This window comes from Clarias gariepinus, chromosome 3 (genome assembly GCF_024256425.1).
Source record: "Clarias gariepinus isolate MV-2021 ecotype Netherlands chromosome 3, CGAR_prim_01v2, whole genome shotgun sequence".
In the NCBI taxonomy this organism is placed as follows: domain Eukaryota; kingdom Metazoa; phylum Chordata; class Actinopteri; order Siluriformes; family Clariidae; genus Clarias; species Clarias gariepinus.
Genome location: NC_071102.1, coordinates 44273421 through 44298626, shown reverse-complemented (window position 1 = coordinate 44298626; position 25206 = coordinate 44273421). Strand labels below are relative to the sequence as shown.

The following is a 25206-nucleotide window of genomic DNA, read 5'->3' as shown; positions in this document are numbered from 1 at the left end:
AGAAGGAACAACAACCCCAAAATTAGCATTAGCCTTGGTTTAGCGTAGCATTACTTAATCTCTGTGTCTGAACACATTTTCATTCAGAAAGTGAGCTGAGTGGGTTTTATTTGCTCGGAGACTGTAATGGCTTTAGTGTTAATCTGAGTTTAGGCGGTTGTGTGAGGTGTGAACCTGCGCAGGGAAAGTTAGCCATTTAGCTAATACGTGCTAATGATGTGGTTTCCTTGGAGTTGTTCGAGTTAAATTCCGGATAAATGACTGAAATTAAAAGAGGAAGAGACAGTCTCTAGTGTCGAAACAAAGGTGACCGTTTGTTTCTTTCTGGAATCTTATAAATCTTAAAATATATATATATATATATATATATATATATATATATATATATATAATTATTTGTAAAAACACTGAGTAAAGTTTGTGTTCAGTACAGAGCTGGGCTTCACACTTATAAGTTAAACCAAGTTAAAAAAAAAGGATTAATTTGTCTGTTTTTTTTTTTATTAAGATGGGAACTCCGTTTAAGATCCCGAAGAAGAAACAACCTTCAGATCTCTCCGTCGTTCACATGACGTCACCGCTCTCCCGGCTCCAGAATGACGTCACAACGTCGGTACGCCACTTTTGACGTCCTTATATTGTTTCATGGCGTCACCTTTAGGGCTCTCTGTGTCTGAAAGTGTGTATGATGTGTTTGAGTCTAAACGTTTTGAGAATGACACAAATGTTCTGCTGCTCTGAGATGGTCTGCGGCTTCAGCGCTTTTAGATCTTCTTATCAGATGTTCCTCTGGAATACTGGAGTATAAGTTCAATCATTTCATAAGAGTCACGGGTTTTAGCTCCATCATGCTGGAGAAGGCATTGTTCATCACCGGACTGTTCTTGGAAGGTTGGGAGAAGTTTCTGTCGGAGGATGTGTCAGTACCGTTCTTTATTTTCTTATCACACATGATGTTATTTCTATCTGTTATCACCCAGATGAGGAGTCTGAGTTGAGTCTGGTTCCTCTCAAGGTTTCTTCCTATTACCATCTCAGGGAGTTTTTCCTTGCCACCGTCGCCGTCACCCTTGGCTTGCTCATCAGAGACATTTCATTCATCATTCATTCATCTCATTATTATCTAGACACATTTTTCTCACACATACACACTTCCAAATATTTTCTTTGCTAAAAAAAAAAAATTCTTTAATTTTTGTGAAGCTGCTTTGAGACAATGACCACTGTTAAAAGCGCTATATAAATAAAATTGAATTGAATTGAATTTATTCATGACTGTGTTGTTGAGAAGCGACATCACACAGGACGGGTCTCTGGAGGCTTAACTGTCGGCATGACACAGGACTGATGGTAGCACTTACTTTCATTCATCTCGAGAAGGGCTACAAAGAAGCTTCTCTCCAGAAAAAAAAAAACATCAGGGTTTCTGCAAACATTACGGTGAATGGAGTGCTGAGTCGTTTTCTCAGATGAATCCCTCTGTCCGATTGTTTGGGGCAAGCTTGTCTGCAGAGGAGAAGGTGAGCGCTTCTATCGGCCCAGTGATCTGAAGATCTGACAAAGTAGCAAAAATTCAATTCAATTTTATTTGTATAGCGCTTTTAGCAATTTTCATTGCCGCAAAGCAGCTTTACACAATCAAAAGAATTATTTAAGTTTGTATGAAATGAATATTTGTGTCATTCTCAAAACGTTTGGTCGCACCTGTACATCCTACATAGTGTGTTGTAGCGGCTAAGGGTGAAATGGAGCTCACTTGCAAAAACACCCATACATTCTTGAATACATGTATCTGAGGTGTTTATGTTACTATAGTAACGCACAGAGGAAGTGACGTCAGCGCCGGTGACTTTGCAGGGTGTTCCGAATGGTAGAGTCTTGTTAAGGGAATTTCCCTTCACTCACATTCCCTGCAAACGGAGCAAAAATTGTGAAGTGCACATTCGAAATGGAACGCAGCTCAAATCTAACACTTTATTACGACCCATAATTATTGATTAATATCTTGATATCTTCCTACATTGTACAGCCAGCCTGGACTCGAGCCGGGCCAAAGGTAAACGGGAGCGGACGTGTCAACGGGAGAACAGAAACGAAGCCTGGCTCTGCCGCAGCAGACAGGTGAGAGACTCACGTGTTCAAACGATGAAAAAGAAATGTTTATGTAACATTCCGATTTGTCCAAACTGAGTTGTGGGGGGCGGCAAACTTTTAATCTTTTGCGAATGTGTGGTTATTTAAACTTCCAACAATGCAACGTGAAGATTTCTGTGGTCAGACTTCTGTGGAAGGCCACAAGAGGGCAGTGTTGGATAGAAATGTGACCTGATGCTATCTATATATTTACATTTAGGCATTTGGCTGACGCTGTCTATACCTACCTCACTCACTCATCGTCTATACCGCTTCATCCTGTATTCAGGGTCTCGGGGGGGGGGAGGGGGCTGGAGCCTATCCCAGGAGACTTGTGGCACGAGGCAGGGTACACCCGGAGCCAATCCATTACAGTGCACACACATACACTCACACACTCATTCACACACTACTGGCAATTTGGGAACGCCAATCACCCTAGCCTACATGTCTTTGGACTGTGGGAGGAAACCGGAGTACCCGGAGGAAACCCAACAAGCACGGGGAGAACATGCAAACTCCACGCAAGGTGGGAATCGAACACGGACCCTGGAGGTGCAAGGTGACAGTGCTAAACACTAAGTCACTGTGCTCCCATTACATCTACATATTTATTACAATGCAAATAGATTTGTTCGGAATCGAAAAATTTGAATACAAAATCAGCCACCAGATGGAGTTGTTGACTTACATTTTAATAAATATGACGGCTGTGAAACCGGTACTGAGCTTTGTGTTATAAGCAAGCGACAATATGACACATTGTGATGTTTCCATGCTGTGCGTCTGTGTGTGCGTGCATGTGTGTGTGTTTCAGATGGAGACCCAAAAGAGCGTCAGACAAGCTGTGTCAGCGTGAGGACACACCTACAGCTAAGAAGCAATGGGGTGAGGACCACACACACACACACGCACACACCAGAGGTCAAAGTTCAAAACAGGATGCAATTCAGGGTTCGACCCAGACATTATACACACACACACACACACACACACACACTCACTGACGCATGGTTGTCTGTTTATTTATTTTCCATGTACTTGCCGTATATAAATTTATTGCTGTGCATTAAAAGTGCATGTGATTTATTATTGTTTTTTTGTTTTTTTTCCACACATGTACTCAAAGCATAGTTTCACGCTCCGTAAGTTATTTAGCATCGACGCCGACCCTTTTTGACGCACGATGAAGCCCGAGCTTAGTATCTGGCACAAATTACCGCCATTCTAACGAGGGAAACTTGCTTATGTGCACTTTAACAAGCTCTTAAAGTTGCCCTCGATCTTTTCTGTTTTTTTTTCTCCTTTATTTTCTCTCCTTTTTTCTCCACGCCCTGTATTTTGCTAGAAGGCTGCAGCATTTTCCTGGCCTCATGTCACTGATAAAGAAACTTGTTTACAAAACTTTAAATGAATCTCCTGCTGTTTTCTTACTTGACGCTGATCCTTCCTTTTATTTAAAAAATAAGAGATAACTACGTGTAAAAAACAAAAAAAAACAGCCTTAGTCATCTAATCTATGGAATGTTCTAGAAAGAAAATGCCAGCTGTACCGAAAATATTTAGAATAAGACGTATGTCAATGTGCTGCGTTATCTCCACGGCGTGGTCGTGACATAAATTTAAATAATTGTTTTTGTCATCATTTAGGACCCGGGCTCAGTCAGAACTGCACGTCTTCACCCGGTGAGGAGGAGGAGAGCGAGAAGAAGAGCGCAGGAAACAGGCAGGAGTCTGTGGTCAGAGTTTACTTTAAAAAAAAGTTAAAAGTCTGTCCTTTTACGTGCTAACATGGTCATTACACTTCGAACAGTGACAAACATAACTGTCAACAAAATGAGAAAAGAGAAAATAAACAATATAGTGATTATAACCGATGATTAGGTGAGAAATTTCACTAATGCAGTTATTATATTAGATGTTAGAGATGGAAATGTCCAGGGATAACCCGATACGATGTTATCACGATACACAGGTGCTGATTGAGTTTATATTGTGGTTCTGTAAGTATCACGATTTTAAAAATATCCTGCTTCTGTACGCTAAGTGTCTCATGAAAATTACGAAAATTGAGTTACAAATTTTCCGCAGAAACAAACGGACCTCGCATCTAAGAAATACCAGAAGTAGCTCACGTGTATTGTACAAAAAGTAGACAAAGTCGACCAATATTTACAATTATATACAATATTATTAGTGTGTAAGTAAGTATATAAAACGTCTAAAGTCCGGTATATACAGTTCATTCAAAAAGTATTCACAGGGTACCACTTTTTCCACATTTTGTTATGTCACAGCCTTATTCTAAAATTGATTAAATTCATTTTTTTCCCCTTAGAATTCTACACATAGCATCCCATAATGAAAACATGAAAAAAGTTTACTTGAGATTTTTGCTAATTTATTAAAAACAAAAAAATTGTGAAAGTATTCACAGCATTTGCAAAATTGAGGTCAGGCGCATCCTGTTTCCCCTAAATATTCTTGTTTCCCCATCCTTGAGATGTTTCTGCAGCTTAATTGGAGTCCACCTGTGGTAAATTCAGTTGATTGGACATGATTTGGAAAGGCACACACCTGTCTATATAAGGTCCCACAGTTGGCAGGTCATGTCAGAGCACAAACCAAGCATAAAGTCAAAGGAATTGTCTGTAGACCTCTGAGACAGGATTGTCTCGAAGCACAAATCTGGGGAAGGTTACAGAAAAGTTTCTGCTTTGAAGGTCCCAATGAGCACAGTGATGTTTCTGCAGCTGTGAATACTTTCCGGATGCACTGTAGTATGTCGTCAATGAGACAGAGTTGACAGTTCAATACAGAGGAAAACAGCTCTGGGACAAAATGTCATTCCTTCAAGCACCATGTAGTGTTGTCCCCCCTGCCCCCAACGTCTTTTTAGATTCCCTTTAAATGAGGTCAGCTGACCCTGCTGGGTCACTTGGATTCCCCTTGTGATTTGGAGGCGCAGGGTGTGTAATGCGTAACCAAAACAACAAACTTTGTCAGACTTACGAACAAATCCGATTTATGAACGTGCTATGGAATACAATACGGGAATTCCATTTTGATTTATTATTTTTTTCTAATGTGTGAACAGTTGTTTCTGACGGAGGAACTGCAGCATTTTTTCAACTAAGAATGCAAACATATATTAATTAGTAATTAAATTGTGAAAAATCAGTTTTAGACTGAACGTGTCGTTACATAAATTGACACATAAACAAATCGTGATACGTAACTGAATTGTTTCGATTAGGAAAGAATATCTATTAGATATCGCGTCATTTTGTATAAATGCATTAACGTAAAGCGTTCATCAGGTACTTCGTTTAAAAGGCCAGAATTTAATTGACTCCTTATTTCTCTGTGCTAAAGAGCACGCCTGTGATGAACAAGCAGAACGGACGGAGCGCACACTCCTCTTCTCGCACACACGCCGAGGACGGAGTGAAGCCCCCGAAGCTAGTGGAGACACCAAAGGACACGCACGTCCCCTCCGTCCCTGTCCGAAACGCCAACACCAGGACAAAGCTCCAGCTGAAACCTTTACTCAAAACCTACTCGAGAGTCAAAGCAAGCTGTGCAGAAACCAGTGCGTACATTCTTTCATTTCTGTATGTTGTTTTTTATTTTATTTAACAGATTTTTTTTTACATCCAGATCCACAGCAGCATCCGGAGAATTAAAAGAAATCAATTTGGTGTGAATTTTCTCTGCATGACTAAATCATTACAATCAGCAATCTTCTTTGGAAGGAGGTGTGGCCTAAAGTTTAAGGGCGGGGCTCAGCATGATAAAATTTCCACTAAGTGTGAGCTCCATCAAGAGCGAGATCCTGATTATTTTATGCTCATCTCTGTGGTTCTGTCGGGCCCACAGGCCCAGAGTTCGGTGCTGTGGATTCACTTTAATAACTTTAAGTGTGTTTCCTGGAAGTGTGACTGGAAAAAGTGTTTAGCCTCGTTTTTCGGGATTAAATCCTGTTATTTCAAAGTGCTTTTTTTTTTTTCCATTTCAACTCATTACTCTCAGCACACGGGGAACAGGAGTAGGTGTGAGCTCTGAGGTTCGAATCTGACGCCGCGCTGAACCTGAGTCGATTTTCCTAGATCCTACTTTCTTCCCTAGTTCCCAGTAGAATTCGATAACCAAAGGCGTAATTAATCACGCCTTTGTACTGGTGGCAGTGGTGGAGCTCGGCGTGATAAAAACTCTTAACTGTAATCGCCAAACCGTGTTTACAGCCATAAACCATCTCGATTTAGCTTCTGGGTGTGTTTGGGTTTTGTGGAACACGATCCGGCTGTTATTTACCGGCAGCCCTCTCTCGTTTCTCCACCGCGTCCGCTGCAAACGTTTACAAACATCAGCATCGTTTCTAATCTGTTGGGTGTAGCTAGAGGGTCAGCCTCTTACATGTAGCTTTCTGACTTTTTACTCATTTGTTAACATTTTTTTTATTACATTTATTTTCATATTTATAAAGTTAATTAATTCCTACGTAATTTAGCTTTGTTTAATTATATTTATAAAAAAATATATTTCAGATTGGATCTATTTAGTTTTTTATTTATTAATGTTTTTTAATGTTCTTTTTCCATATGAAAATCTTTTTTTCTATCTATTGTTTTTCATTTATTCATTTTTTAATTATATTCATATAATTATTTAATTGCTAATAACAAACTTTTTTATTTATTGTGAAAATTACATTTATTTATCTCATTTACAGATATTTTCAGATTTGTTTGATTAACATGTTTATATTAATTTTATATCTATCTGTATGTATATCTATTAATTTACAAATTCACGTTTCTTTGTTTTTCATTTATTTAATGTAAGCATTGTTATATAAAAATAGTAGAAAGTATATATTTTTCTTATTAATTTACCATTTATTCATGTATTTGTATATAAATTCATTTATATATTCATTTATTAGTAAATTTAATTTGTAATTAGATCGCGGGATTTAGCAAGATTGTTTTCACATTTGTAACACCCACATGTTTCATTGTTGTCATTATTATTACTATTATTATGTTCATTATTATTATTAAACATTAATGAAGTGATTAATAGTTATAAGAATAAGCGTTAGTAGACAGACAGTTGAGAATGTGACCAGGATTAGAGACGTCAGACCCTTGAATTGATTCTGATTTTTCGTGTGTGTGTGTGTGTGTGTGCGTGCTGCAGTTGTGCTGTCCAGTGGTGATGAAGATGAGGACGAGGATGAAGCACGCGGTGATGCTCGACTCAATCCAGAGCTACAGGTCAGTGTTACAACGAGTGTTACATGAGCTTTAGTGTTCTAAAAATTCATAAAAGTCTCTCTCTGTACTTAATAAACTTCAATACAACACTGAACTGTGTTTCTCTGTCTGTCTCTTACCATGTCTCTCTCTCTCTCTCTGTTTCCCACACAATGTCTCTCACTTTCTGTCTTTTTCTCTCTCAATGTCTTTTTTTGTTTCTTTCTGTCTGTCTCTGTGTCCCCATTTTCCTGCATTCTCTTTCTCTCTCTCTCTCTCTCTCTCTCTCTGTCATTTAGAAGAGCCAAAAGAACATCCCAGGAGGTCAGAGTTCATCTCCAGCTGTGATGGAACTCGCTTTCTCCACTCTGTACTTCGGCCCAACGCTGAGTCACGCCAATGGACCCATCATGGTGTGTGTGTGTGTGTGTGTGTGTATGTGTATGTGTGTGTGTGGGGGGTTGGCTGCGTGGGGTTGTGGTCCGACAGACATGTGCGTTCCTTATTTTTGTGTTCCTCTGTTCTCTGCATGTTTCATTAGAGGACATTCCAATGTATTAGTTTTCCAAAACTTTTCAATTAATAGTCAGGAAACGATACAAACAGGCGTCCTGAACACAAAGAATGAGCGTTTTGTGTTGAGAGACAACAAAAGCAAGCTTGATGTTCCCACATCAAAGTGAGGTGTGTGTGTGTGTGTGTGTGAGTGGGTGTGTTTAATCTGTTATAAATCCAGCTGTGCCATAGTGTCTGTCAGATCGACACGTGCCAACAGGTTCATGTTGGGAAACTGGCTCGTGGTAAAAGTAAAAAAAGGCACATGGCATAGCACGAGGTGTACGTGTGTGTGGTTAATTTGTTCATTTTTTTTTTCTTAACTGCAAAAAAAAATTAACAGTCTGGTACAGGACATTAAAAACACACACCGGATGTTCTGTCTTTTTGTCTGGAGTGCAAACTAAACAACAAACCAATAAACAGATAAATAAACAAGATTAAGAGGTGGCGTGTAGTGTTTGTGTACAGTATGTACTAGACCTAAATCAGAACACAGATTTCTGTGCTACTTAAATGTCTGAGTGATCGATTATTATATTTCTCCTCTGGTTCTTCGAAACGGACGGAAGAAGCAACATCACCCCCTTTACTGCGCGTGAACAATAATTCTCCGATGGAGAAAATGCGCGTGAACACGACTCAGAAAGCGCTAATAATACAAATCACAAGCTCTCGCGCTAATGACGAGTGAGAATTGGACACGACTAAATCAGGGGCGAAAAATCGGGCGTAAAAAAGATTGTTACACTTTTATCCATCATCGGTTAATTACTTGCTCATCATGTCATCTTTCTCTGTCCCTCTTTCTGTAGATCACAGAAGAGTCCCTCTCAATCCAACTTAAAGGTAAAGCACTGACACACCCACATAGAAGAATGTTTTCTGTGATATAAAGGCACAAAGTCATATATACATTGGACTAAAACCATTCGCCTGTTTTCATGTTGGTGGGAATTTAAAATCTAGAGCCAAACAGGAAGTGACATCATGAGTTTTTTCTTTTCGCCGTCTGTCAGGGTCGAGAGAGGAGGCAGTCGGTGGTGATGCCGAGCATGTCTCGGTGTGTGTGGTTCCGTCGGAGCTGCGAGCGTACGGTGTCTGGGACGCCGCCGAAAGCGGATTGTCTGAACTGCGTGACTCTTCGTCCTCCCTCCTCTTCCTCACTCTGAGCGAGGCTCAGGCCCGACTCCTCCACACCGAGCTCTCGGCGCTGCACAAACACATCGCAGGTGAGTTACGATCAAAATACACCTCTGCTGAGACGTGCACACCGGACGCAAGCATACATGGTTTGTCCTTCTTTAGCCCCGCCCTGCCCGTTTGTGTTGGTGCACCTGATCGGTCGGTTGGATGACCTCCAGCAAGCCACCTTAGCTTCTCTGATGGAAATGATGGCGCTGAGAAGCGGACACTCGTCCTTACGGACGCCAATATCCCGGGAGCAGGGGTTGAAACGGATACTTTGTCACCCTCTCGGTGCACAATTCCTTACCATGCTGGGCAACAAAGTAGGCAATAAGGTAAGCCCATGCCCTCGCCTCCGTACAGCGCGATCGAATCCCTTTTTTCAGAATTAAGTGGCGTGATCCGTGTCTGCTTGTTTACAGGAGAGTCCGAACGGGACCAGAAGCGTTAAAGCACCTCAGGTCACGGGTACCAGACACACACTGCGCAGCCATACGAGACAGCCGAGCTTGCCTAGAAGGTACGCTAGGAATAACCCTGTGTTCAGTTTACACACCATCATCACCAGGTTACTTTGGGTTATGTGTTTATTGAAACACTGATGATATATTTTTTTTTATCTTAGTTGCCTTCGTTTTATTTGCACTTGGTTCTCTTCTTCCTTTGACTCTGGCTTGTTCCATGGAGTCTTTATTTTCTTATTCTGTTTGGTTCTATTGTTTTCTTTAATAACGTGTTTCCTTGGTTCCTCAGTTCCATTATTTCCAAAAGTCCATTCCTTGCTTTGATATTTTTTTTCTGGATTCTTGCTTCCCCTCATCCCCCTTGGTTCCTTGATTCTTCAGCCTTTTGGTTTGCTTGGTCTACTTATTACTCTCTTTCACAAAAGTTCTCTTTGTCGATTGCTATTGTCATTTAGTCGATTCATCAGTTCCCTTTTGTTCGTTCTTAAGTTTTTTCCTGCTTAGTTTCTTGGTTTGCTCATCTCTTTTGGTCTCTGAACTACAGTACCTCACTTACTCTCTTTTCCCCTCAGGCAGTTCCCTGGCTGCCTTTTTCACTAATTGTCATTTGTTTTCCACTTTCTTTTATTCTCTCTTCTACTTCTTTTGTTCCCTTGGGTTCCTCATTTCCTTTTGTTTCTTGGTTCAGTCATGTCTTCTGCTTGATTGATTCTGATTTGCTTTCCGCATCTCTCCTCATTTCTCAGTTCCATCATTTCCCCCATGGTCCACAGTTGTCCTCTTGCTCTCTGTTCCCTGGCTGCCTCTTTTTCCGCAGATTGTCTTGTTACCTTTGATTCATTGGCTGACTCGTTTTTTTTCCACACTCCTGTGTTCTTTTGTTTCTCCTGCTTCCTTGGTTGTCTTGGTCCCCAAAGTCCCGCGTCTTTGGTTTCCCTTCAAGTCTCTTGCTTCCCTTGCTGCATTGGCTTCCTTGGTTTTCTTGCTGTCCTCAGTTCGGTGCATGACAAGTTTCCTTAGCCTCCTGAGATCTTTTGTTTCTTTCTTGCTTGTCTTTTCTCTGTTTTGCCTACTGTTTGTTTGGTTCCTGGGTGACTTGTTTTCCCTGACCCCTTTCCGTGCCTTTCTTTTCCTCGGTCCCCCTGTCCTTAATTTCTCTTGGTACTTTTGTTCGCTTGTTTTCTGCTTTTTTCCTAACTTGGTCTGTTTGATCTTGCTCCTGCTCTGCCCATGATGTCTGCTCGTGTTGTTGTGACATGTGCCTAACTGTAGCCTTTAATGATGATGACTGGAACAGAACCCGAGTCCCGTCCTCCAGCTCCTGTTCTGTTTGATAATAGTGATTATGCTGATTTAGCGCTTTGTGCTTTGCTTGGCGCTGAGTGTCTGGGCTCTACTGGAAACTTTTTCGTGTCACCGTTCCCATGAAGTTTTTTTTTCCCCCTAAAAGCTTTGAAGTCGTGGTCTGATTAGTAAACCGATCCTGCCATGCATGGGAATGGCAGTGGAGTTCCAGTTTCCAAAAAAGAAAAGAAAAAGTGCTGCCCAGAATATGACAAGTTGGTGTTTTGTGATGTCTTAATGTTATTATTATAACTGCATGTGTTTTTTTTTTTTTCTTTTATCAGGTTAATTCAATACCCGCCACCACCATCGAAAGGCGGGATCACCGTGACGACCGAAGACCTGGAGTGCCTTAAGGACGAAGAGTTCCTCAATGACGTCATCATCGATTTCTACCTCAAGTAAGATACAGTACAACAAACACACCATGATTGATTTCTAATGCGTTTTTAAATTTGACTTTTTTTTTATTTCTTCTTTTTTTTAAGATGGTTTAAATGAATGTTCTCTCTCTAGGTATCTTCAGTTAGAGAGAGCGGACCAGGATGTGGCCGAAAGGTCGCACGTCTTCAGCAGCTTCTTCTATAAGCAGCTGACACGCAAACCCAATAGCAGCGAGGAGGAGGCCGGCGGAACGTAAGCAACACACCCTTACACTTTTTTTCTTAAAACACTCAAACACACATGCTGTATATAATACATGTGAGCTACATGATAGCGTTATCTTAAACATGTATAAATATTATATATACGCACAGTATGGAGTGTTTAAAATGTATAAACTGTTCCAGTCTAAAAGTAAACAGTCGGGTGGCGTGTGTGTGTGTGTGTGTGTGTGGCTTGTGTGTGTGGCTTGTGTTTCACAGAGCACAGTATAGGCGTCATGGGAGAGTGAGAACATGGACAAGAAATGTTGACATCTTTAGCAAGGACTACCTCTTTATACCTGTCAATCAGGAGTATGTGTTTTTATTTTGTTGTGTGTGTGTGTGAGAGAGAGAGAGAGAGATGTCTGACTTTCTGATCATCTCTCTCTCTTTCTCATTCTCTCTCTCTCTCTTCCCCCAGAGCCCACTGGTACCTGGTAGTGATCTGTTTCCCGGGTCTGCTACAACCTGAGTCCGTGCCATGGAAGCAAAGCCAAACAGGTGCTTTACACACACACACACAGACAGACACACACACTCTTTCTCGTACGTCTAATCTAATTATTTTCAGCAGCCCCGTTCCCCAGATGTGGTTTGGATGTCTCCCGGAGGTGTAAGAACATCTCGTTTCGGTCTGAAATGAACGACAAGATGACGTAAAGGCGTACAGTCACAGCGAGACTGGAACACATGCTTCCTCATGCACTCATTCATTCCGTCTCCATCACACTAAACCGCAGGTTTCTCACTCTTACTGTTTGTTCACACGGCACCTTTTTGGCGGTATTTATTGTACAATGTTTTGTCTCGTTTTGTTGGGGTTTTTAACAATCCAGCACATTTTCCCTTTTACACTCTCCAGGATTTAAACATTGTTCAAATTCTCACCATTTAACAATGATCATGTACCTATAAACACATTCAATGCCTTTTCTTTTTTTTCTGTCTAAATATTGGAATAATGTTCATTAGGAACACCTGTAGCTCTTTAGGTGTTTCATTTCACTTTTTATTGGTTCAGGAACCTTTTATGATGTTCTGGTAATTCTTACAGATTTATCACTTCATCCGTCTCTTTTTTACTTTTTACCTCATCGTTATTTGTAAATAAAGTGAATCCTTTGTTCTTAGCATTAAATTTATTTTAATCAAAGCTTAAGTGACGTATGAGGATCACAATCCGTCCTCTCATTGTCGGTGTTCTGTCATCGTCGCGCTTTTCTTTTATCCACAACTTCTTTTAAACCATTCATGGGAATTTTGAGCGAATTTCACACAGAACCGGTATTAAAGAAGCATAGCCACTAGTTGCTAAACATTTTTTTATGAATGTTATTTTTTAAATGAAATATCGTCTAATATAATGGCTACACTGTCATACAGAATGAAGCACAGGCAACACGTAGGGATCCATCACTCGGCATCCACTATCCTTACAGTTTTCCTCTATCTCCAACTCCTTTTAATCCATTTATGGGAATTTGACCAAACCTTTTTAGAGTCATAGACGTGCACTAGCTTTTCAGTTTTGTTATTTTGTAGTAGAAATATTTCAAAGGGCATGCTAACCGTGACTTGCCAAGACACAAAGATCAATGTTCCTAAATTAATAATTCACTCAATGTCTCCATACGGTTATGTTATAACTTTAAACATGTGTGTGTGTGTGTGTGTGTGTGTTTTGCAGGAACTTCGGCTGATCCAAAGGACAAATCAAAAGGCAGCCCTCTTAAATCCATCCATCTTCCGGTAACACAACACAGACAATACAATACTATACGGTATATTTATTATGTGTGTGTGTGTGTATAGTATATACAGTATATACACTTTTTAAAACACTGCCTCTAAAAACCTTGGCTTGTTCCCAAATCTCTGGAAATCCGTTCTTTACATAAAAGCACAAATCAAATACAAGCAATAAATATTAATGTTCTAGTCAGAGGCATAAAAGCAAAGTATGTTTATTTGATTGCTTCTTCCCATCCCCCTGACTCAAGCACTTTACTAGGCAATATTTACAGGAGCATGTCAACATTAAGCCGGCTGTCTCTAAACATATTTATAAGGTTTGGGACTTTTCCAAATGGCCTTGTTGGCTAAAGACTCGACACACTTTCTTGTTAGAAGCTCCCCAATCAGGGATACAGATATATACACACACTTTTGTTTAACCCCTCGAATTACAGCTGAAAGTTTTTGAGTGTTTTATTTTGATTCAATATGGTGGTGTACAGAAGCCAAATGCCAAAAACGTATTGCTCTAAAATGTACGGACCTGGCTGTATGTTTGTGTGTATGTCATGTATATGTTGTTAAATAGGTATCTTTTACATGTTAGTATATAGAAGAAACAATTTATTAATTTACTGATTCGTTTCAATTCAGTTTTATTTAAATAGAACTTTTAACAGTGGTCATTGTTGCAAAGCAGTTTGACAGAATACAAAAGAAAAATATGGTAATGAGTATCAGTTGTGTGAGAATTAAAAATATGTACGAATTAAAACGATCTGATTAGGGCTGCAACTAACGATTATTTTCATAATCGATTAGTTGGGCGATTATTTTTCCGATTAATCGAATAAAACTATTTGCTTCTTTAATTTGATATTTTGCTTATTACTTTAAAAAAGAAAACATAAATCAGGGTATTATTTATGTATAAAAATAAACTTTTAAAAAATGCAAAAGCCACATATAGAGTTTAATAATCTTTAATTTTGACATTTTAAACCTTAAATAAAATGTAGTATATAATACATACAGTGTGTGTGTATATATTCAGTTGATAAGATATAAACAGCTAAAATAATGTAATTTGTATAATAAAATGATGTATGCATAAGTAAAACCACAGTAAATTACATTTGTTACAAGTTAACTTTGTAGTGGACTATAAAAAAACTGTAGAAATGCAAAAAGCTTATAGGCACAAATGTACTGTTATTTGCATTCGCTGAAAACCACAACAATCACTAAATGTAATATTCTACTGTTATTCGCACCGTGTAAATTAAGCTAATCTAAAGTAGCGCCATTTAACTAATCACTATTGCTCATGAGGTGATTGCACAATGTGATGCTAGCGAGTAGCACGTGAACAGATCTAGCGCGACTGTCCCGAACTTAGCAAACAGTTTAAACAAAAGCAATTAAACTATACAACTTCTACACGATGAAGAGATACAGTTTTTACTGTGCCTGCTGACGTTTCGCCATCCGTAACACCAACATGTTTTCTTTTTTAAGTGTTCGTGCATGACATGCCATGAAAGCTCGGTCTTGCATAGCGTGCAGGCTACCGTCTTCTTAGAGGCGTTTAATGTAAATTGCTCCCACGCGAACGGCTGTGTATTTGTGCATCTTGTGGTCGCACTCCTCAGTGACGTGAGCAGCCCAAATAATCGATAACGGCATTCTTTGACAACGAATTTCATTATCGATAATTATCGATTTTATCGATTAGTTGTTGCAGCCCTAGATCTGATCGTCCCTGGTGAACAAGCCGAGGGTGACGGTGCTGAGGGAAAAACTCCCTGAGATGGCAAAAGGAAGAAACCTTGAAAGAACCCAGTCTCAGCAGGAAACCCATCCTTATTTGTTTGATATCTGATATCAGAGATTGATCTGCAGTCATAGTGTGTGTTAGGAGGCTGGAAGTTTAGTATAACAGCAAAGGTCTTTGTTACTGTGATTGGAGGCTCAGGTACAAAACTGTTTGTGGGAATTTCATTTTGGAACTATTGAGCTACTGCAGTCACAAGACATAAGAGAACAGCTGTCTGCATCAGCCGAAGCCAAGACTATCCTCATGGTCAAATGGAATAGTCACCAGTAACCACATGCACCCCAAGGACACCGTGTGTCGAGATCTCCAGTCAAAAGTGGGGCACCAGGATGAGTCAGACAGGTTCAGACGGCAGAGGGGGGTTGGATCACGAGCAGCCCAGGAGTGACATGTGTAGAGAGCGAGATAGAGAAAGACCAGTTATGGTCACAGTCTCATAATGTATAAGGTGAATGTATATTTAGTGCAGTGTGTAAGCAGGGACTCCGGCAGGACTAACTATGACATCATAACTAAAAGGGAGAGCGAGAAGGAAACACAGACATGAGAGGGAACTGGGATGTAAAGCAACTAATCACTTCACCGTCAACAAACCTGAGTGATTAATGAGAGTGAGGAAGACAGCATCTAAACATACCAGTTCACTCTACGTCCATGAGTCCCCCAAGACAAATCTGCTCACAAAATGGTTGGCTGTATAAATAGGTTTTCAGCTTAGACTTAAACACTGACACTGTGTCTGAGTCTCGAACATTAAGTTAAGTAAGTCAAGTCAAGTATATTCCAAGTCAAGATTATTCCATAACAGTGGGCCTTTTTAAAAAATAATTAATTAATTAATAAAAAAAAAAAGCTCTGCCCTCTGCTGTAGTTTTCATAATATGTGGTACTGACAAGCAGCCTGCATCCTGTAACCGAAGTAGGCGTGGCTGATCATGAGACACTAGCAGTTTACCCAGGTACCGCGGTGCAAGACCTTTTAGTGCTTTATAGGTCAATAGTAGTATTTTAAAATCAATGTGATCTGATAATTTGTTTAGGTGCATGTCTATTTGTGACATGTTTGTGTATGTGTGTGTTTCAGGACTGCACAGTGCTCACCTGCCAGAAGAACATCATAACCAGGAGGTATGAGAGCTTAAAAGAACTGTTTTTTCTCTCATAGGAAAAGGTACCAGGCACAGTAGACAAACAGTCTTAGTGTTACTGCCTGCACTTGCTGGAGTTGCACACACACGCGCATATATATATATATATATATATATATATATATATATATATATATATATACAGTGGAATGTCGGATTACGAGCTTAATTCGTTCCGGCAGCGGGTCGTATTCCAAAACACTTGTAAACCAAATGTAATTTTTCCATAGGAAATAATGGAAACTTAAATTATTCGTTCTACAGCCCAAAAAAATAAATACATAAATATAATTAATACAAAATATAAAGTAAAAATAAAACAAATTAACCTGTACTTTACCTTAAAAAAATGTTAGAATAAATCCCGACAGATAAGTGTTTCCGTTTGTGCACGCAGGGTGGGTGTGTGTAAAATGTGCGTGCACACACACACACACACACACACACTTTAACGGATAGACCGTTTTTGAAACCGTTTAAAAATTAGCAAGGAACATTCCTAGTCACACTCACGTAAGCGCATACTAACAGGATCACTGCTGTAAGTAAAACAACAACAACAAAAAACAAATTAAACAGCACCACTTACCTTTGAAAACAATCGCGACAGAGAAGAGTTTGTGTGTTTGTTTGGCAACCTGAGAGAAGCGGGGGCTAAAGGGGGGCTCGCTGGCGTTTACAGCCCCCTTCCTCCGGTTGCCAAACAAACACACAAACTCTCTGCCTTACACAGACACACACACGCACACTCAAAAACACTGCAGGCACTAAGCCCAGCAGCGGAGAAGATAGATCTCGGCTTTACAGCTCCCCTCCTCTCAGGTTGCCAAACAAACACACAAACTCTTCTCTGTCGCGACTGTTTTCAAAGGTGAGGAGCTGTTTAATTTGTTTGTTTTTTTTTTGTTGTTTGACTTTACAGTAGTGATCCTGTTAGTATGCGCTCACGCAAGTGTGACTAGCGATGTTCCTTGCAAATTTTTTTAAACGGTTTTAAAAAACGGTCTCTCCGTTAATGTGTGTGTGTGTGTGTGTGTGTGTGTGCACACGCACATTACACACACACACAGTGTGTGTGTGTGTGTGTGTATATTCACCCAGCAGGAGAGACGATTATCTACAATTCCACTGCAAGAGAGAGAAAAACCGTTGGCTCACTTGTGATGACGTGACGCTCGGTGTTAAAACAAGAAGCGCATGCGTGAAACATGATACTCGGTGCTCGTGAACTAAGACAATGCTCGTTTTTCAAGTCAAAAACTATTAAAAATGGTTGCTCATCTTGCGGAACACTCGTAAACCGCGTTACTCGTAATCCGAGGTTCCACTATATATATATATATACACTCAACAAAAATATAAACGCAACACCTTTGTTTCTGCTCCGATTTTTCATGAGATGGACTTAAAGATCTAAAATTCATTCCAGATACACAGTATTACCATTCCTCTCAAACATTGTTCACAAATCAGTCTAAATGTGTGATAGTGAGCACTTCTGCTTTGCTGAGATAATCCATCCCACCTCACAGGTGTGCCACATCAAGATGCTGATCTGACATCATGAGTAGTGCACAGGTGTACCTTATACTGCCCACAATAAAAGGTCACCCTGGAATGTGCAGTTTTTTGCTTTATTGGGGGTCTGGGGACTCAGAACCGGTCAGTATCTGGTGTGACCACCATTTGCCTCATGCAGTGCAACACATCTTCTTCGTATAGAGTTTATCAGATTGTCAATTGTGGCCTGTGGAATGTTGGTCCACTCCTTTTCAACTTGCTTCGCTGTGCGAAGTTGTTGAATATTAGTGGGAACTGGTACACGCTGTCATATACGCCGGTCAAGCACATCCCAAACATGCTCAACGGGTGACATGTCCGGTGAGTATGCTGGCCATGCAAGAACTGGAACATTTTCAGCTTCCAAGAACTGTGTACAGATCCTTGCAACATGGGGCCGTGCATTATCTTGCTGAAACATGAGGTGATGTTCATGGATGTATGGCACAACAATGGGCCTCAGGATCTTATCACGGTATCTCTGTGCATTCAAAATGCCATCAATAAAATGTACCTTTGTTCTTCGTCCATAACAGATGCCTGCCCATACCATAACCCCACCACCACCATGGGCCACTCGATCCACAACATTGACATCAGCAAAGCGCTCACCCACACGACGCCACACACGCTGTCTGCCATCTGCCCTGAACAATGTAAACCGAGATTCATCCGTAAAGAGAACACCTCTCCAACGTGCCAGACGCCATCGAATGTGAGCATTTGCCCACTCAAGTCTGTTACGGCGACGAGCTGGAGTCAGGTCAAGACCCCGATGAGGACGACGAGCATGCAGTTGAGCTTCCCTGAGACGGTTTCTGACAGTTTGTACAGAAATTGTTTGGTTATGCAAACCAATTGTTTCAGCAGCTGTCTGAGTGGCTGGTCTCAGACGATCTTGGAGGTGAAGATGTGGAGGTCCTGGGCTGGTGTGGTTACACGTGGTCTGCGGTTGTGAGGCCGGTTGGATGTACTGCCATATTCTCTGAAACGCCTTTGGAGACGGCTTATGGTGGAGAAATGAACAATCAATGGACGAGCAACAGATCTGGTTGACATTCCTGCTGTCAGCATGCCAATTGCACGCTCCCTCAATGCTTGTGGCATCTGTGGCATTTTGCTGTGAGACAAAACTGCACATTCCAGGGTGGCCTTTTATTGTGGGCAGTATAAATCAGGTACACCTGTGCACTACTCATGATGTCAGATCAGCATCTTGATGTGGCACACCTGTGAGGTGGGATGGATTATTTCAGCAAAGCAGAAGTGCTCACTATCACACATTTAGACTGATTTGTAAACAATGTTTGAGAGAAATGGTAATATTGTGTATCTGGAATGAATTTTAGATCTTTAAGTCCATCGCATGAAAAATCAGAGCAGAAACAAAGGTGTTGTGTATATATTTTTGTTGAGTGTATGTATGTATATCTATATCTATATATATACAGTGGTGTGAAAAACTATTTGCCCCCTTCCTGATTTCTTATTCTTTTGCATGTTTGTCACACAAAATGTTTCTGATCATCAAACACATTTAACTATTAGTCAAAGATAACACAAGTAAACACAAAATGCAGTTTTTAAATGATGGTTTTTATTATTTAGGGAGAAAAAAAATCCAAACCTACATGGCCCTGTGTGAAAAAGTAATTGCCCCCTGAACCTAATAACTGGTTGGGCCACCCTTAGCAGCAATAACTGCAATCAAGCGTTTGCGATAACTTGCAATGAGTCTTTTACAGCGCTCTGGAGGAATTTTGGCCCACTTATCTTTGCAGAATTGTTGTAATTCAGCTTTATTTGAGAGTTTTCTAGCATGAACCGCCTTTTTAAGGTCATGCCACAACATCTCAATAGGATTCAGGTCAGGACTTTGACTAGGCCACTCCAAAGTCTTCATTTTGTTTTTCTTCAGCCATTCAGAGGTGGATTTGCTGGTGTGTTTTGGGTCATTGTCCTGCTGCAGCACCCAAGATCGCTTCAGCTTGAGTTGACGAACAGATGGCCGGACATTCTCCTTCAGGATTTTTTGGTAGACAGTAGAATTCATGGTTCCATCTATCACAGCAAGCCTTCCATGTCCTGAAGCAGCAAAACAACCCCAGACCATCACACTACCACCACCATATTTTACTGTTGGTATGATGTTCTTTTTCTGAAATGCACGCACCTTCCAAAAAGTTCAACTTTTGTCTCGTCGGTCCACAAGGTATTTTCCCAAAAGTCTTGGCAATCATTGAGATGTTTTTAGCAAAATTGAGACGAACCTTAACTTTCTTTTTGCTTAAAAGTGGTTTGTGCCTTGGAAATCTGCCATGCAGACCGTTTTTGCCCAGTCTCTTTTTTATGGTGGAGTCGTGAACACTGACCTTAATTGAGGCAAGTGAGGCCTGCAGTTCTTTAGATGTTGTCCTGGGGTCTTTTGTGGCCTCTCGGATGAGTTGTCTCTGCGCTCTTAGGGTAATTTTGGTCGGCCGGCCACTCCTGGGAAGGTTCACCACTGTTCCATGTTTTTGCCATTTGTGGGTAATGGCTCTCACTGTGGTTCGCTGGAGTCCCAAAGCTTTAGAAATGGCTTTAAAACCTTTACCAGACTGATAGATCTCAATTACTTTTGTTCTCATTTGTTCATGAATTTCTTTGGATCTTGGCATAATGTCTAGCTTTTGAGGTGCTTTTGGTCTACTTCTCTGTGTCAGGTAGCTCCTATTTAAGTGATTTCTTGATTGAAACAGGTGTGGCAGTAATCAGGCCTGGGGGTGACTACAGAAATTGAACTCAGGTGTGATAAACCACAGTTAAGTTATTTTTTAACAAGGGGGGCAATCACCTTTTCACACAGGGCCATGTAGATTTGGAGTTTTTTTTCTCCCTTAATAACGTAAACCTTCATTTAAAAACTGCATTTTGTGTTTAATTATGTTATCTTTGACTAATAGTTAACGGTTTTTGATGAGCAGAAACATTTAAGTGTGACAAACATGCAAAAGAATAAGAAATCAGGAAGGGGCAAATAGTTTTTCACACCACTGTGTATATATATATATATATATATATATATATATATATATATATATATATATATACATGCACGCAGACAGCAATTCCAGTCCTTGTACAGAAGTAAGAGGCATGTAGGGTGAGCGAAGGACTGATTAATCTCTCCCTCTCTCTCTCTCTCTCTCTCTCTCTCTCTCTCTCTAGGCCTTGTATTCTGATCATGGACTCTCTGAAGCTCTCCTACCACTATCGCATCTACACGCTGTTACAAGAGTGAGTTTGCCATACAACCATATATCACAGATAATTATACAGAAATTATTATGACCCCGAACATTTCGAGTTCTCTTTATGTTCTCTGCAACGTGTAATACGTGGTCGGACACACACCAACATCACAGGCACAACAGACTTGACTCGGAGGCAAAGAGTAATCACAAGGGTTTAGTTATTCTTAAACACCAAAAACAACATCTGTCTTAGCATGCAACCCTGAGGAACACCAGGATTGAATAGAATAGTAAGTGGAGTGGGTAGGGTCAGTTTTCTTTTGTCACAGTACAAATCAATCTTTTACAAATACACTGTCAAAGTTCTGCTTGTATAGAGCTAGAGCTAGTCACAGTTCTTGATGTTGGACATTTTATTAGCAACACCTAAAGGTTGGGTGTAGATATTTTTTCACAACAGGTTTCTTAATGTTGGTTTCCTTTGGGAAAATAAATGACTACAGCTCTGGGTTATTCTTTAAAAATATCCCTTAATATATGAAGCCTGACATTTTATTTATAAGCTTTGGACACACGCTACGCACCATTTTCTCTCTCTCTCTCTCTCTCTCTCTCTCTTTCTGTAGCACACTATCAGAATTTATGGCACACTGTTTCTGCGACAATAAAAGCCAGAACAGCACAAGTTGTCTGCTACAATAAAAATGCCTTCAGACGCAAAAACGACTTATTTTTCAGGACTGTTCCTCCCTCCCCTACACGTGGAACACGTCGATAAGCGTAACGGTGCAGTTCAGATCCATCAAATATAAAACGGCAAATAAAAAACAAACAGCTGTAAAAACAAGAGATCTGGCTGCAGATAAGCTCTACAGAGACATGCTCGGGGAGTGGGAGGTATCGGGGGGGGGGGGGGGGTGGTTGTGTATGTAAGTGTATGCGCTTTTCTAAATCTGTGTAATGAATAACACTGATACAATGGCAAAAAAAGTTTTCCTTTAAACATGCTGGATAACAAATTAAGACATTTCTTATAAGAAGGTAAAGTGATGTGATCTACTTGAGTTTGTCTATATACTCCGCCCACTTAGGTACCTACAGGTGGAGTGGGAGGTACGGAGAGGAACTCCTCGAGTGTTTAATAACGACAGCATTAAAGGGAGCCTCTGCAAAGTGCCCCTGCAGGACAACAGCAGCGATTGTGGCCTTTACCTGCTGCAGTACGTCGAGAGTTTTCTGCAGGTACACACACACACACACACACACACACACACACACACTGACCAGCCTGGACAGCTTGTACTCCTGCTATCTGGGAAACAGATCAGACATCAAGCGCTGTGCTGACGTGTTTCTGTGCGCACTTCGTGCTTCGTCTGAGACACGCTGAAATCTCTCCCGTCGGCTTTTAATTTCTGTCTCTTTTTCAGAATCCAGTCGTACACTTTGATCTCCCGCTCCGGCTCGAGCGCTGGTTTCCACGGCAACAGGTCCGCAGGAAGAGAGCCGAGCTCCGCGAGCTGGTGCTTCAGCTGTACCAAAAGCAAGGGGGCGGAGTCGTGCAGAGCAGCAGCTAATGTGATTGGACAGGCGCTGGGGTTTGGATGTTCAGTACCAGGGTTTCCTCAAGGCTACGCTTTAACGCTGCGCTAACACGTGACTCATTATCAGACCTAATATTATTTTGACATGCCCAAACAGTGGTTTATGATCATGGTTCATTAATTTCACTATAAGCTGAAAGTACAAAGTTTTAAAGTGTGTGTGGGTGTGTGTGTGTGTATGTGTTTTAGTTTGGAGGAAACTAAAAGTATAAGAATGAGAGACACTGTTTTATCAAGTTACTAAGAATATTTGTATTTCCTGTTAATTTATTATATTTGTATGGTATGTGTTTTAATATATGAAGGCAACAATAAAGCAAGAGATGAAAAGTTTTTAAAGATGTGCAGCTAGTGTTAACATCATTACCAATGGTGTGTGTATGCACATTTCCACATATTTCCAGGCATCATAAACCTAATACAGTGTTCAAAATCTTTTGGCCTTATTTCTGATTACTTGTGCAGCTGCAAACAATAACAGCCAGTGTTCAGTCCACGCCGATGTCTCTCTGCTTTTTGTCCGCCACAGAAGTGTGCATATGCTGTGGTTGTTCAAATGAATCTCTGAAGGCTTGTGCAACCTGGTGTGTTTGTGTTTGGGAGTGAGTCTGTCTTGTTTAAAATGAAACCCCACACATGCTCCGCCAGAGGCATGTTTGCGCTCTGCGCTCCACTTTTCATGTATGTGCCGAGGTAAGCGGCGGTACCACATGTAAGTGCTCAGAATTAACAAGCAGATTAAGGGTCCTAGCGTATTGTGATGCTAATTGCTACATTATGGATACGTTGTACGTCTGTGAAATGTAACCAGTTGCATCCATGCCGAACGTTGCCTCTTGGACTAATTACAGATAATCATATGAAGCTGCCTGACATGCAGGGTCCTTCAAGAATGCCTTTGGGTCATGACTGTTAAGCTATGTTGTATAAAGTTTAAGTAACAGCTTTAGTTGTAAAACAAATCCCAAGGTTACAACCATTGATTCATTTCCAGTAAGCACTTAATCCTGGTCACAGCACTTCAGGGGATGTCCTGGAAATACACCCTGGATGTTAGAGTGGGATGTAGTGCTAGTAATACTAGAATGAGTTTAGGACGACCAATGAGAACATAAGGTATAAACAGTTTATGAGAACTCAGGCTCAAACCCCAAATCCAGGAACCCTGTAGCACTCAAAGAGTGGATCGTCACTCTCCACCTAAAGCAGCGCCTCATCCTATATATGTGTTTGCGTATTCCTACTCTTCCATCAGCTAATGTAGTAGAGGGATTGACTTGGGATTGGAACGTCTCCTCTATAATTAGATGTGACGTCGTTGCAGTCTTCTCTCAGAGCTGCTCACCAGACCGTAGGTGAATGAGGTCACAGGATTTGCTAATCAGGGCTAGACTGTGAGATTATGACCAAATTAGGTCCTCTAACACAGATGGGATCCGACCCTTCCTCCTGTCTCTGCCCTAATCCAGAATTACCGCAAGAAGACTTTGATAATGGTCCTGAGAGTTTTCTGGTAATAGGGATATGAACAGGACTAAAGCATGCAAAGATAAATACTTTTGTAAGTCGCTCTGTATAAGAGCGTCTGCCAAATGCCTAAATGTAAATCTTGAATATTCAGGGTAATCCTCATGAAAAATTATTCTAGTTTTCTCCTCTTGAGGTAAGATATTATAACAGAAGCTGCCACTCTTACGACAATGAAATCAAATGTGCATACAGTGATGTGTTGATGTGTTGGGCAAGCTTAAGGATCTGAATGACTTTAACAAGGGGTAAATTGTAATGTCTTCAAAACAGCAGGTCTTGTAGGGTGTTCCTGGTAATAAGAGGTGAGTACCTACCAAAAGTGCTCAAAAAAAGGACAAACGATGACCCAGTGACAGAGTCATGGGCATCCAAGGCCATGCATGGAGAGCAAAGACAGGCCATTCCATGGAGACCCCACCACTTCTTTGTGGTGTCCATCAAGCACTCTAAGGGGTCTTCAGTCTTTTCAAACCTCAGAGTTTGCACCTTAAATAATCTATGTATACCCTCACACCAGAGAGGCTTGCTTTCAGAAAAAAACTTCCAGGAACTCTGTGGAAAGTCCATTAAAATTAGTTCAAAAAAGAAAAATATATAACTTAGCACTGTGAAGGGTTTCCTTGGTACAATCTCAAAAGGGTCTGTACAGAACTCTCCAATGCGTTTATTCCTTCATTTCTGAAAAGGTCCAAAGCACAGCCCTCCTTTGGAAAGATTTTGGCCTCTCAAAGAAGTTGTAAACTCAATTGTTGGGGAGTTTTAATGGTCCTTTATAAAGTTTTCAATCTGATGTTTTTACCATTTTTACTTTCCAAAGTACGTTGGGGCATTGTTGACTCTGTGGAAGGTTTCTCGTCTGCCATGTGGAAGTCTTGGTTCAGTTCCCACCGGTTCCAAGCCCAGATGAAATAGGAGAGTACAGTCAGGAAGGGCATCTGATGTAAAATCTGTGCCAAGTTGTTGTGCAGATC

General features: G+C 40.7%; 1 protein-coding gene across 3 annotated transcripts; it reads left to right on the top strand.

Moving 5' to 3' along the window:
* Positions 1 to 23038, top strand: senp7b (SUMO specific peptidase 7b). 3 transcript variants are annotated; one of them, XM_053493059.1, is made up of 21 exons: positions 1 to 306; positions 509 to 613; positions 2030 to 2121; positions 2951 to 3021; positions 3784 to 3872; positions 5509 to 5725; positions 7336 to 7412; positions 7691 to 7804; positions 8762 to 8795; positions 8966 to 9178; positions 9255 to 9469; positions 9557 to 9654; positions 11227 to 11343; positions 11459 to 11578; positions 11809 to 11901; positions 12011 to 12090; positions 13277 to 13338; positions 16245 to 16288; positions 21076 to 21144; positions 22193 to 22343; positions 22532 to 23038. In XM_053493059.1, exons 2-21 carry the CDS (start codon positions 509 to 511, stop codon positions 22676 to 22678), a joined length of 2208 nt encoding a protein of 735 aa, XP_053349034.1. In that variant the 5' UTR covers positions 1 to 306; the 3' UTR covers positions 22679 to 23038. The 3 variants fall into 3 exon arrangements, with proteins under 3 accessions (XP_053349034.1, XP_053349035.1, XP_053349036.1); XM_053493060.1 differs by lacking the exons at positions 22193 to 22343; positions 22532 to 23038 and having other exon boundaries at positions 16245 to 16331; positions 21076 to 21112; XM_053493061.1 differs by lacking the exons at positions 1 to 306; positions 509 to 613; positions 2030 to 2121; positions 2951 to 3021 and having other exon boundaries at positions 3794 to 3865.
* The last annotated feature ends 2168 nt before the right edge of the window (positions 23039 to 25206 follow it).

Bases quoted from the DNA above. Each gene is read 5' to 3' on its own strand.
- senp7b (XM_053493059.1), top strand. From the start codon at position 509: ATGGGAACTCCGTTTAAGATCCCGAAGAAGAAACAACCTTCAGATCTC. The intron at 3,873-5,508 runs GTCAGAGTTTAC...TCTGTGCTAAAG, and splicing joins GAAACAGGCAGGAGTCTGTG to AGCACGCCTGTGATGAACAA. The intron at 11,344-11,458 runs GTAAGATACAGT...TTCTCTCTCTAG, and splicing joins ATCATCGATTTCTACCTCAA to GTATCTTCAGTTAGAGAGAG.